This window comes from Myotis yumanensis, unplaced genomic scaffold, assembly GCF_028538775.1.
Source record: "Myotis yumanensis isolate MYYU_CA2020_CCGP unplaced genomic scaffold, mMyoYum1.0.hap1 SCAF_12, whole genome shotgun sequence".
NCBI lineage: Eukaryota > Metazoa > Chordata > Mammalia > Chiroptera > Vespertilionidae > Myotis > Myotis yumanensis.
In genome coordinates, this window is record NW_027223763.1 from 9,069,239 (window position 1) to 9,081,237 (window position 11,999).

At 44.5% G+C, this 11,999-nt stretch overlaps 1 protein-coding gene across 2 annotated transcripts in view; it reads left to right on the forward strand.

Moving 5' to 3' along the window:
- The window catches only part of STRBP (spermatid perinuclear RNA binding protein), a 132,927-nt gene extending 129,262 nt beyond the window's left edge, over positions 1–3,665 (forward strand). Inside the window, exon 18 of one of the 2 annotated variants that reach the window (XM_070430723.1) lies at positions 2,625–3,665. In XM_070430723.1, the coding sequence (XP_070286824.1) occupies positions 2,625–2,629 (5 nt within the window). In that variant the 3' untranslated portion in view covers positions 2,630–3,665. Of the gene's footprint in view, positions 1–1,758; positions 2,604–2,624 lie in introns of those variants that run through there. The other variant, XM_070430724.1, reaches the window with a different exon arrangement.
- Positions 3,666–11,999: the final 8,334 nt, after the last annotated feature.

Here is an 11,999-nt window from a genome sequence, read left to right on the forward strand (position 1 = left end):
CTAATAACTTATCCCTAGAAACCCATCCATTTGTAAGCAAACTGCTAAAGTAAAACCAAGGCGGTTGTGAGTCCCAGCCAGTCTCCTGACTTTGTGAGCCCTTCGTGCCCTGCTGTACAGGGGCTTCCCCACGATCCGGGGTGCTCTGTTCCCCGAGCATTGCTTATCAAAATGATGGCACCACCCAGAGATGGGAAAGGAGGAATAGGATCATTTTAGTTTCAGAATTCCCTAGTTTTAAAAAATAATAAATTAATTGATCAGTCACCCTCTCTTGTTCTTGTGGCCTTCTTCACTCTGTAAGATACTGTGTTCACTCCCTGACTTTTTTCATGCAGATAGAAGATCAGCAATTTTTCTGGGATTCATTGAAGGGTCTTCTTTTCCTCTTCAATTACATCAGAATCTAAAGCAGCAACAGGGTCCCCATAAAAACTCGCTCTTCGATTGTCCCAGTTCTTGTTGAGTGCTGCTGTGAAAAGTGACAGGTTTCAGCCATGGGTCAGCATTTATTTTTAAGACACCTGGTTAAGCTGGTGACAGATGATGACTGGGTATCATTGTGCTGTTCTGTAAAGGGTGCAGACCTAAGTCTTCCACTTGCATTCTCACCTTGTTTGGAAAGCCTATGATGTTACTAGAAGGTAATGGTTTCATTAAGGTACTCACCCCCATGGAGACAACAATGTGGTCCCATGTTGGTATTTACAAGTTGCTGCGTCTTAAAAATGTCCGTTTTTAGTATGAAATAGCTTTCTTCTTCCCTCTCAAATTCTGTTTTTCAGAGTGGAACACTGCCCATCAGTGAGAATGGGCTTCACAAAATATGGCCAATTGATTGCCAGATTCTTTGGGACCACTACATGAGAATGAAACGGGCAGTTTAAAACAAATGTTCATGTCACTTCTCAGACATCTATTTATTACAGTGGTTTGTTTGTTACTTCTGCTCTTTGACCTTTTGTCTTATTAGTGGTGGGTGATTCTTTAATAAAACCTCATCACTTGCTAGAAATAGCTGTGAACTTATCATTCTCATCTATGCATTAGTGGCTAGACGTAAACAGGAGGCCCATTTCGGCTGGGAGTTTTCATTTTTCATTGATTCGTTTTGCTGACCTATGGATGAAACAGAGCCATCACTGAGAAGAAAAAGCATGGCTGATAGTGTCCAATTTTTATTAAATATTTACAATAGTCCTCTTGGTTTTTGGAATACTATTAATTGGCAGCTGCAGCTGTATTGTCATTTGAAATTGATCGTCAAATTTGCATTCCAAGTTGGAATCTCTCTGGAGATTTCTCTTTAGAAAATTCTTTAGAAGTAGCTGACTCAGCTTCATAGCTCGATCCCTGTATGATGGTGAAAAGGGAGCTGTGCTGTTTTCCAACATGATGGCAGTCATTTCAAATGGTTTCTACCAAGTCCTTTTTTTTTTGTTTGTTTGTTTGTTGGAAGTTACTAACCATGTTGTAAACCTGCCCCGTTGCTGCCAACTTTTACATTTCTCTGCTTTACCTAAAATAACAGAGCTGTCAGTCCTTTGTTAGAAGTGGTAACCATTGCAAGTTCAACTGTTTAAATTTTGTAATGAATTAAGTGTCCCCCCTTCTTTTGCCCTTCCCACCCTTCCATTTTGTAATGAAAATTCCACTTACAGCTGAAAGAGCAGAGAAATATAAATGAAGCTCTTGGCTTCACCAAATTCTGTGAAATTAACATAAAGTTTTGCTTCTCTGCTCTTTTCTCCACTGTAGGTGGTTTTTTCATTGAAAGCCCCTATTGCCAGCCTCTGAGCGTCGCACCATTTATTATTCACTTGGGCCCTCAAGATTTCTTCTCTGACTTCTAGAACCATCAGGTTGTCTGGCTTGAAATGGCAATTTCTATGTCTTGGTCTTAAGAGCAATGTGACCCCTGAGGCTTTCCAGCTCTCAGACACACCACTCTGGTACCTTCTTCTGGAAAGCAATGACTGAACATTTTAAAGATGAGCAATACTTTACTCAAAGCCACGGTGTCTGTTCTAAAACTTTTCTTTGGAAACCTAGCAATATCTGTACTTGACTCCTCCTAGTGTAGTCTCTTGTCAGGGAGTTTACAGACCAATGTAGAACTTAGAATTAGTGTGTGAGCTGTGCTTTATCTTCGAACCATTTTTAAACTTTTTTAGCATATAAATTGGGTAGTTGCATTCCTGACTGCGTCAGTTAGTGCTATTATAATTTCTCAGAGATAGGGGTTCTTGAAGCCATATTCTTTGCATGGAGGCTGGTGCCCAGCTGTGGATGTGGCCTGTAGCCTGTGCTCCTTCAGGCTCAGGAACACCCCATCTCCTGTGCAAGGAAATGGTCCAGTGGTTTCCCACATACCTCATGCAGACTTGCTGCCGTGCCCGGTGCAGGGCCGTGCGGAGTCCTGAGGTCGTCTGTAGTCCTCTCAATCTGTTAACCCAGGGGACACACCTGACACATTGTCCTGGTATTAACCTTTTCTTCTTTTTAAAAATGTGGGTGAATGTTTGAAAATCATGAATCAGTCAGTCACCATTATTAATTGAAGAGCTGGGAATACCTCGTTAATGTATTTTTAAAACTGGTGTTGGACCCTCTGTGTATTTCAGGTTAATACTTTTAAGCAGTTTTCAGCACGTTTATCTCACTTTATTCTCGTTCTCCTCGGACCTTCGTAGCCATATCACTTATATAAAATAGGCTGAGATATAGTGACTGTAAGCTGTGCTCTCAGTATACAAAGGTAAGCTCTTTTACTTTCTGATTAAAGAGAAAAGTAATTAAAAATGGATGAACACAACATGCATGCATATATTACAATCATATATGATGTATTTGATCTCTTAGGTCTTATGGCATCACATTTCCTTTAAAAAATTTTGTATGATCTAAATGTAAAATAATTATTTTCGGCGTTTCTTTTAATACCCTTGTTTTACTTTCTATTCAAGAGACATTTCACTTTTGCTGAGTTAAGTGTGTGTATGAGTGTAGAAACTTAAAATATAACATATGTGAATTACACACACACACCTGTTTAAAGAAAAGAATTCAGTGGTAGAAAGAGTTCACCTAAGAAGATTTTAACATCAGGGCACTCTTGGCCAAAGTGCTGGGATTTCATAAGCAGCAAGGTTGGTGACAGTGCTGGTAGGATGCATTTATATGTAGTTGTTACACAAGCTGAGGATTGAAGTGCCAATTTCTCAAGGAGAAAAACTTCTCTGAGAAATGAAAATCTCTGATCTATGTTGTATGCCCTAATGCAACAGCAGCAAGAAGCCATAAAAAAAAAGCAATAGAAAATGAAAAAAACCAAAATATTAAGGTAACTATGGGAAAATATGTAATTGACTGAGTTAAGCTAACTATTTGCAGAACCAAATTTGGCAAGACTCAGAATGGTAAATACCCAGGGACCAAATAGATGTAAGGCAACTCACCTGTCTTTCTAGGTTTGGTAGCTAGATGATTTATTTCCCACCTCATTCAGCCATCAAGGAGTTTATTTAAAATATGTCAGGGTTAGGCCAAATATTTTAATGAGGATTTGCTTTGTTTAGTGTGTCCCATATATGCATTTCACATGTGTCAGATGTTCTGTGCTAAGGCTATGTTTTTATATATAGATTAAAATGAATTTTATGTTTTATATTTGTCTCTAAGTAGCAATTTTCTTTTTATTACTAACTTGAAGGTTGCTAGAACAACTTTCTTTTCCATACAGAACCTGCATGTATGTTGAATGTGGCTTTCACATCTATAAAAGGTTGTATGAGGTCTAGCTGACTAGTAGCAAGTACATTCCAGTCCTGCTCAAACAGCCAGGTGCCCATTATGTGCCAGGTTCTTCTCTGGGTATCAGCAAACAGAGCCCTGCCCAGTGGAAGCACTTTAAGTCTGAGTCTCCTTGTTGATGGAATTGGACCTACTATAAATATCCTAGCTTGGGAGGCAAATCATGCGCTAGAAATGTCAAAAGATTAACTTATTTAATAGTTTATTTATAAACTAGAGGCCTGGTGCACGAATTCATGCAACAGTAGGGTCCCTCGGCATGGCCTGCGGGATCAGGCCAAAACCGGCTCTCCGACAGTCCCCTGAGGGGTCCTGGGTTGTGAGAGGGCGCAGGTCAGGCTGAGGGACACCACCAGTGCAGGATCGGGGCCAGGGAGGGACGATCAGAGCTGGGGACGGACATGGGAAGTTGGCCAGCTGGGGAGGGACCTCGGGAGGGCTCCAGGCCATGTCCGGCCCATCTTGCTCAGACCCCAGCAGCAAGCTAAACTACCGGTCGGAGGTCTGCCCCTTGGTCAATGCACGTCATAGCCACTGATCGACTGTCTGCCCCCCTGGTGGTCAGTGCACATCATAGCAAGCAGTTGAGCGGCCTGAGCATTTCATTAGCATATTACGCTTTGATTGGTTGAACGGACAACCGGATGACCAGACACTTAGCATATTAGGCTTTTATTATATAGGATTAATAACATGGGCCCTCTGACATCACAAAAATGAGCATCCAATGGCAATTCACTCATTTTAAATATTTCCCTGCCAGTTTTGACAGCTCAAAACCAACTCTAGTTTATGTTCATGGACCGCTATCCAAGTAAGTGAACTGAATGAAATTAATAACAAATACCCCAGTCCTTTTATAGCAATTTTTATAATAGCAAATAAACTGGCTAATTTAAATACTGACCACATATTTTTTTTATGACAAATGAGGGGAATTTTACCCTTCTAACTATTTACTATTACTCCCGTTTCTTGGATCTTATTAATAACTGCAGTGGATGTAAATTTTCAGTAGTGAGTTAGGGGAATGAACTGAGATTCCCTGCACCCCATTCCTAGCAGTTAGAATTCTAGCAATCTAGAGCCTACAAACCAGGGCTATTAAGAACAGTTATAGCTAAAAACAGCCTGCTCTCTGAATGGTCATCCTGTAACTGCCATTTAGCTCAACCCTGTACCTCCTCGCTGTGGTGGGGGGTGGGGCTCTCTGTGGTCATCAGAACAAGAAAGGTTCTGTTTTATTCAGACTGTACTGAGGCCATGCTACCCAGTGACCATGGATTTCTCAGTGTTACCAGGAGGCCTGGAAGGGAGATGGGTGGTAAATGAATAAGAACCCCGGAGCCAAGAAAGTATCCCCCGTGGAGGTGAGTTTCTGTGCTGATGTGTCTCTCTCTAGTGCTTATGAACAGAGCATAGAACTAGTACTTCTTATATAAGAATGAGTTCCTTCCTTTCCAATAGCATCTTCCAGAAAGGCAGTGTTAAGTCAAGAATTTGAGTTGAGTTAGTTTTAAGAATAGATATTTTTTCTCACATTATCATTTTAGGTGGGAGCTAACAGCTTCCATTGATGCTTGAAGCAGTCATCTTTGGAGATTTTTAAAATAGCATCATAATGCAAATTAGGTTATGTAAGCTTTACAGCACAGCTAGAAATAGGGAATAGAAACCTTGTGGGAATCTGGACCAAAGAATTTCTCTCCCTCCAGCAAATTGCTATGGGGCTTGAGAATTAGTTAATAACACTGAAGTGCTTTGAGTAGTACCTGGCACATAGTTAGTACTCAGGAACTGTTGACTGTCCTTCCCATGGTTGGCTGAGGTGACAAAATATGTGAGGGAGGCAATGCTGTGCTGGCAGGTAGCTGAGAAGCAGGTGTGTGGCCTGCTCAAGGGGGAGCTGTGTTGGTTCCTTAGTGCTGACAGGGTTGGGGTGCACCCGGGCTTTGGGAGAGGCCTGTCCTAGCATCTGGGGGTTAGACAGGAAACACAAAGCACACACTTAGTGAGAGCTAGTGTGTGGGGGGTCACTGCAGATCTGTGCTGAATGAAAAGGCTCACTTCTCTGCTGTGCTGGTGAAATCACTGGCCAGTCTGCTGCCGGGGTTCATGACTACTTGCTGTGGGATTAAGTGTGCTTACAGAGGCTGAGCTTAGAATACTACCAGTGATCAGTAAGAAAAAAGAGTGTGTTTGATTACCGCCAGTCCCTGAATCCAATGTTCAGTCACCAGTGCCTGGCAGGTAGAAAGCAAAATAAAAACCACAGAAAAGAAAGGAGTCTGGGTGGCATGCTTAGGCTGTTGACTCAGATGCTTCTCTGAATAGCATTCCTGCAGCTTCTCTATTCCAGTTTGTTTCAATACTTTGGAGGGAAAAAAAAATCTGTAATCATCACTACATCAGGCCTTCCTTCTGTCTGTCAATTTTAGAAACAAACCTGTCCATCCATCCATCCATCTGTCGATTTGTCTGTCCAGGCACAGTTGGTAAGTTGCATTTCAGCAAAAGGAAAAATGGGTAGGTGATAACTGTTGGATTGAGTAAAGGATATGTGTCTTTCTGTCCATTTCTGGCCAGCATGTGTCTGTGGATGCCAGAGTCTTTGAGGAAAGGAGAGCAGATGTGTCCCTGTTTGCTGGCAGATGAGTTAAGTGGAGATTAAGTTCTGGGATGCTCTAAAGTTACAAAAACTGTGTAGACAGGACTGGACTGGGTGTTACCTTACCTTTAAAGGCAAATAAGATAGATTTGCATTCTGTTGAAGAGGATTTTTTTAAACCCGAGATATTTGTGTAGCTAATGACCTGGTAGAAGTTACTCCTTTCCTCAGCTATGGCTATATGATGACATCATTGCCTCATGGAGCCATGGTTGAGGGCAGATGTCTTTTTTGCCTAGACCAATCAGTTGTCCGTATGTTAATTACTTGGTCCTTCTAAGGAGGGTCTTGGTCTTTCTTGGCAGAACTTTGCCATTTCAAACAAACAAACTGTGCTGCCTCTGCTGGTGGGTAGCATGGAGCTGGCCACCACCCACCAGGGCATTTTAAGCGTCTGATTAGCCTGGTTGCTGTGAGGACATTCTCTTACCACCGCCTAGGAGCCCAGTCTCTTTCTGTTTTGTTTCAGTTTCTCCTATTTTGATCCTTTTGTGTGATTTAGATGACTTATCTCTGCATTCAAATGTCAGCTAAATGTCCCAGGTAAATAAATTAACAGTAGCCTTCAAATTAGGTCATTTTGGGCTGTGGGCAGCAGTAGTTTGAAGAAGCAGGAATGGAAGAAAGGAAAGAACAAAGGTATACAGTAAACCCTCAATTTAATGGACTTCGGATTTAATGGACTTCAGATTTAATGGATACAATTGCCAGTCTGTATGTTAATTTAAAAATGATTTTAACCAAGACTTGCTTATAATTAAATTAACAGGGTTTCTTTTGTTATCAATTCACTTATTTTTAACAAAATTTAGCAAATAGGCCGTATGCTGGAAAAACCACTATAGTAATTTTGCTGCCATAAATATTACATATTTACAAGTATAGTGTGCATCGTCAAATCCAAGCCACCGCTCGTAAACAATGTTGGGCGAATGAGTAGCACCTGCTCACCCCGCCTCGCACAAGGTGACGGTTCTGACAGAGGACTTCCTGCAGCAGTTTTAAGGTGTGCCAGGTGATGTTCCCACGCCCTGGCCCTGAGCATTTTTGTTTGCTCACGGTGACTGGTGAATGCATGCATTTACTACACCTACTCAGTATTACATTTAAAATTACAGTAATGCATATAGAAGACTGTTCTGTGAAATTAAATTGTTCATGCATATTTAATTTTTATTACACAAACCTGTACATGAGTAAAAACAGGTAAACTAATTTGTCAAATTTTTAACATACACTTTCAGAAAACCTCCTTTATTATATAATGGGCTTTCAGCTTTAATGGAATACCCCTTGCTCGAATTAGTTCATTATATTGAAGTTTTACTGTATTGTGTGCGCCAGGCACTGGACATTCTTAATTCTCAGGCAACCTTCAGGAGGTGGTATTCTCTCTATTTTGCAGATGAAAAAAAAATGAGGCTGAGTTGAATGCTGGAGTGCCAGAGCCTCTTTCCACTACACATGCTATGGCTTAAATGTCTGGGGATGAAGATGGGCGGCCGGTCGGGAGACAGGAAGGAGGTATGCGCAGTGGGCAGGGCCCAGAGGAGCTGTGAGGGCCTAAACCAGCCGGGACTTTGCAGGATCTTTTGAGCTCTCGGGCTTAGAAGCCACCCTAGTCTCCTGGGCTGGAATATAGGCTCTCTGTCTTGATTTCATTTTAGACAAGATATCCTGGTTGAAAATAGAGCTGTTTTCTTTCTGACCAACTGAAAAAGATTATTTAACTAGCAAGATAGACTTGAAGAATAAGGTGTGGCTGTATAAACTGAGGAAGCTTTTGTATTGGTAGCTTGTTTTTATTTGAAGATCAATGAGAAATTGAGGTATGTTTTCATTTAACTAATTAATGCTTTCTGAGTACACTCTGTCTGGCCTGAGTTGGTGATATGTCTTAAAAGACTTGAGCCAGACTCTGAAGGAAGGCTGGTGAGGCTTTGACTCAGTGGGTCTCAGGAAGAGGGGCATGGTCGGTGGTAGCCCAGGTTTGGGGTGGAAGTGTAGGGAGGTTCTTGAGCAAGTGCTAAGGGCAGACTGCAATGGTTGGTTGTGATAAGAGGGGCCTCCCCTGACCTGGGCTTTAGGGAAGCTGCCAGCCTTCACTCTAGGTGAGCCGTGCTGGAGGAGCCCTGCTGGAGGGACGGACTCCCATCTGTCTCTGAATGGCTGTGTGAGTCTCTCTGCTGAGCTGGTCTGCTCGTCTGTGCTACAAACCACTTCACCAGCTCCTTTGCTAATGAATGCCAACTGGGCTTCTGCTGGGGCTCAGTGGGTGTGGGAATGGATGCAGAATCCTCGTTAGGGGAAGATATTCTTCCCTCACCCCAAGTCGTCAGTATCCTTGGCAACTGGCCTTTTTTCTGATTACCTGCCATTTCCTGGAGGGGAGCAAGAGGAAGGAACTTTCTTTTAAACCCAGGTCGTAGGAGGTCTAGAGCAGGGACCTGTGTTGAGGACGACTGAGTGCCTGCCAGTTTAGGGGCCAATTAGCAAAGCTCTCCCCCAGTCACCACTGCCTGCCCTGCCCTCGATCTGGAGAATGCATACGTAGGTCATTCCCACGGCACAAACAGAAACGGAAGCCCAGAGACCTCCAAACCACCTAGCTTGTTTGTGGCACATTTTGTGGCTCCCAATTAGTGAGTTTTTAACCACGGAGAAGAAATAACATTCTTCTGTTTTTAAGTTAACAGAAGCACTTTCTTAGGGATGGGATCTAGAAATTTCCTTTTTACAGATGAGGAAATGGAGGCTTAGACAAAATAACTTGCCCCAAATTATCCAGCTGGTAAGTGGCCAGGCCCTCCCATTGGGATTGCTCTGTGCTAATACTGTGGTGTACATTACTGGTCCAGACTGCAGCCTGTCCTGATTCCCAAGACCCCTTGGCAAGTCTCCTCTCCCAGGATGTATTACTTTACGTCTCTTGGTTTAAAATAAAACAAGCAGAAGCCAACTCACTTCTTGCCTCCGCCACCCCTTGTGGGAGAAAAAGAATCCAGACGCCAGGCTCAACTATGTGTTTGCTCCTGGACTGGTCGGTCTCAGGCCAAGCAGCCTGTGTGGGGTGTTTTGTTTTGTTTTGTTGGTGCCAGCCGCACAGTTGGGTCTACTTCCAGCAACGGCCTTTTTGTGCTGTAACTGAACCCCCCTGTAGGAAAGTGCAAGCCAGCACCTGCCATGGGGAGCCCAGGCTTGGACGGCAGAGGGACAGCTGCTGGAGTAGACGTGTGCTTTCTTGTTTTGGCTTCCTCCGCGATTCTGGGGGCCGACATTTGCTCCTGGCTGTTTTTCTTATGTGCGTGCACTAACCCAACGGGCCACCTTCACAGGAACACGCTTCCCAAGTGCTCTGATGCTGGGCTCTCTTTGGACCCTTCCATCATAGACTGTCAGAAATTGCTCCACTTGCCTATATCCTTCATGCCCGTGGAGGCTACCGGAACACAGTGCCCGATGAACTCAGGACGGCTGATGGAGCCTTGGGAGCAGGTGTGGTGAGAAGCACACTCCATGTTACAGAGTGTTTAAGCAAGAAGCCAACTGTTTGGCTGGTACAGAGGAATTTTTCCTACGGAATGTCAGTGTGGACAGAGCGCTGATGTGACTCTTGACATTGACAAGATCACTTCTCTCCTCTTGGGCAGGTGGATTTATTGGGAAACATTCACTGTCACCTGGTACTGTGTACCAGGCTCTTGTGGGGGAAAGGGAACAGAGAAAATATCAAGATTTTCAGCTTAGACAACTGAGTAGAAGGTGAGAACACAGGATGGGGAACGGTGTGCAAGGCTCCCACTCAGTCCTGGAGAGGAGCCAGGCCTGTGGAGAGACTGACATGTAGCGAGAGTCAGAGGAGCTCTGTAACGTGGTGAGATTTCAAGACAGGCATGGCCTTCTGGGGACAGCACAAAGGTCCTTGTCAACATGTTAAGCACCCAGCCTGTTTTGTCTTCCGGACGGAAAGTACAGTGTCACTCACTGGTGACTGGCTGGGCACTTAATGTGTTAATGGAAGCCACCTGGTTAGAAGGGTTAAGTAGCAGGTGGGATGTATAGAGTAGGGCCACTTGGTGAAAGGCCCTGGCTATGCCCTTCAGTGATTACCATCTTCCAAAATGGTGAGAGTTCTGGAGGGTCGATTTGGAAGGATTAGAGGCAGAAGGCAGAGGCTGTTGCAGATGCCCAGGTGAGGGACGGAGGAGGCTGACCGAGGGCCACACAGGGAAGCAGAGGCAGAAATGGTGTCTCTTCATAGGCCAGGTCCTCTCATGGACCGAGCAGGAAGGTAGGCTTGGCAGCACCCAGCCCAGGGCCAGGGAACCATGTCCAGGGGAGCAGGCGCCTGCCCAAGCATTTCTCCAGAGCCACTGTCATTCGGTGACTGGACCCAAGATGGGGAAGGTGAAGCAGGAAGATGCTGACAAGGCAGAAGGGAGTGTAGGGGAAGGAGTTGGAACGTAGGAAGGGCCATCTTCATTGGGCCAGGAGGGGGGTTGCTCTCTTGGAAGTGTATCTTTTGGCAACCGGTAGACAGGTTTGCAGGCTGGTCAGTCAGCATCTTACTCTGTCCCTGAGTTTCTGCTCTGCTGGGCTCACCAGTCCAAGGGAATGACAGGTACTGGGCGTTTGTTCATACAGGAACCTTGTGCTTTTTAAAAAGTGACATTTTTGGTTTCTTTGCCAGGACAAGGGCTGGAGCTCATTTAATTCAGCATCTGTAGGACATGGTCTTCAGCCAATGGGAAGGTGTCAACTTGTTTTACAGGGTGCTTTAAGGAGGGAAAGAATGTGAAATTGTACAGTTACTGGAGGGTTTGCTGTGGGCCTCAGGTCTGTGTCTATCTTGGGTTCATCCTGGACAGTTGGGCAGGGAGAGCTGAGGAGTCGGGGTGGGTGTCTGCCCTCTATTTCTGTCGCTCTTTGGGACATAGGGCTAGAGGCAGCTGTGGTTTGAGTCTTTAGGTCAGAGCTATGAAAGGTCACAGGTGCACTGATATGCTGATCCCATTAGCCTTTGGGGGTAGCCAGGTGTCTGACTACAAGAGGCCTTTTTGTTTACTCCCCTGGGCCACATGATATTGTCTCTTCTTTTAGTGTCTCAATTTGGAAATATATGGGAACACTGCTTTTAGACATGGTTATGGAAAACTTTTTCTGTAAAGGGTCAGACAATAAACCTGAGGTCTTGTGAACCATTCGCTGTTGGAGCTACGCAGCTTGGCCTTTATAGCGAACGAGCCTGGCTGTGGTCCAACAAATCCTACTCACAACACAGGCACTGGTTGCTGTTGGCTCTTTACACTGTAGACACCCTTTGGTTTAATTCTGATAGGGAACTTCCTGCCCTCTGCTGGGACTTACCCAGCTTCCTGCGAAGGCTTCCTGAACACCTTTTCCGAGTGCGCACCGAGGACGAGGAGGGTGAGTCTTTGCCCCTGAGAATCGTAGGTTTTAGGTGAGAGGTGGGAAGGGCCAGGCTGAGTCAGGAGATCAAACTGTCCAGTCACCGGCA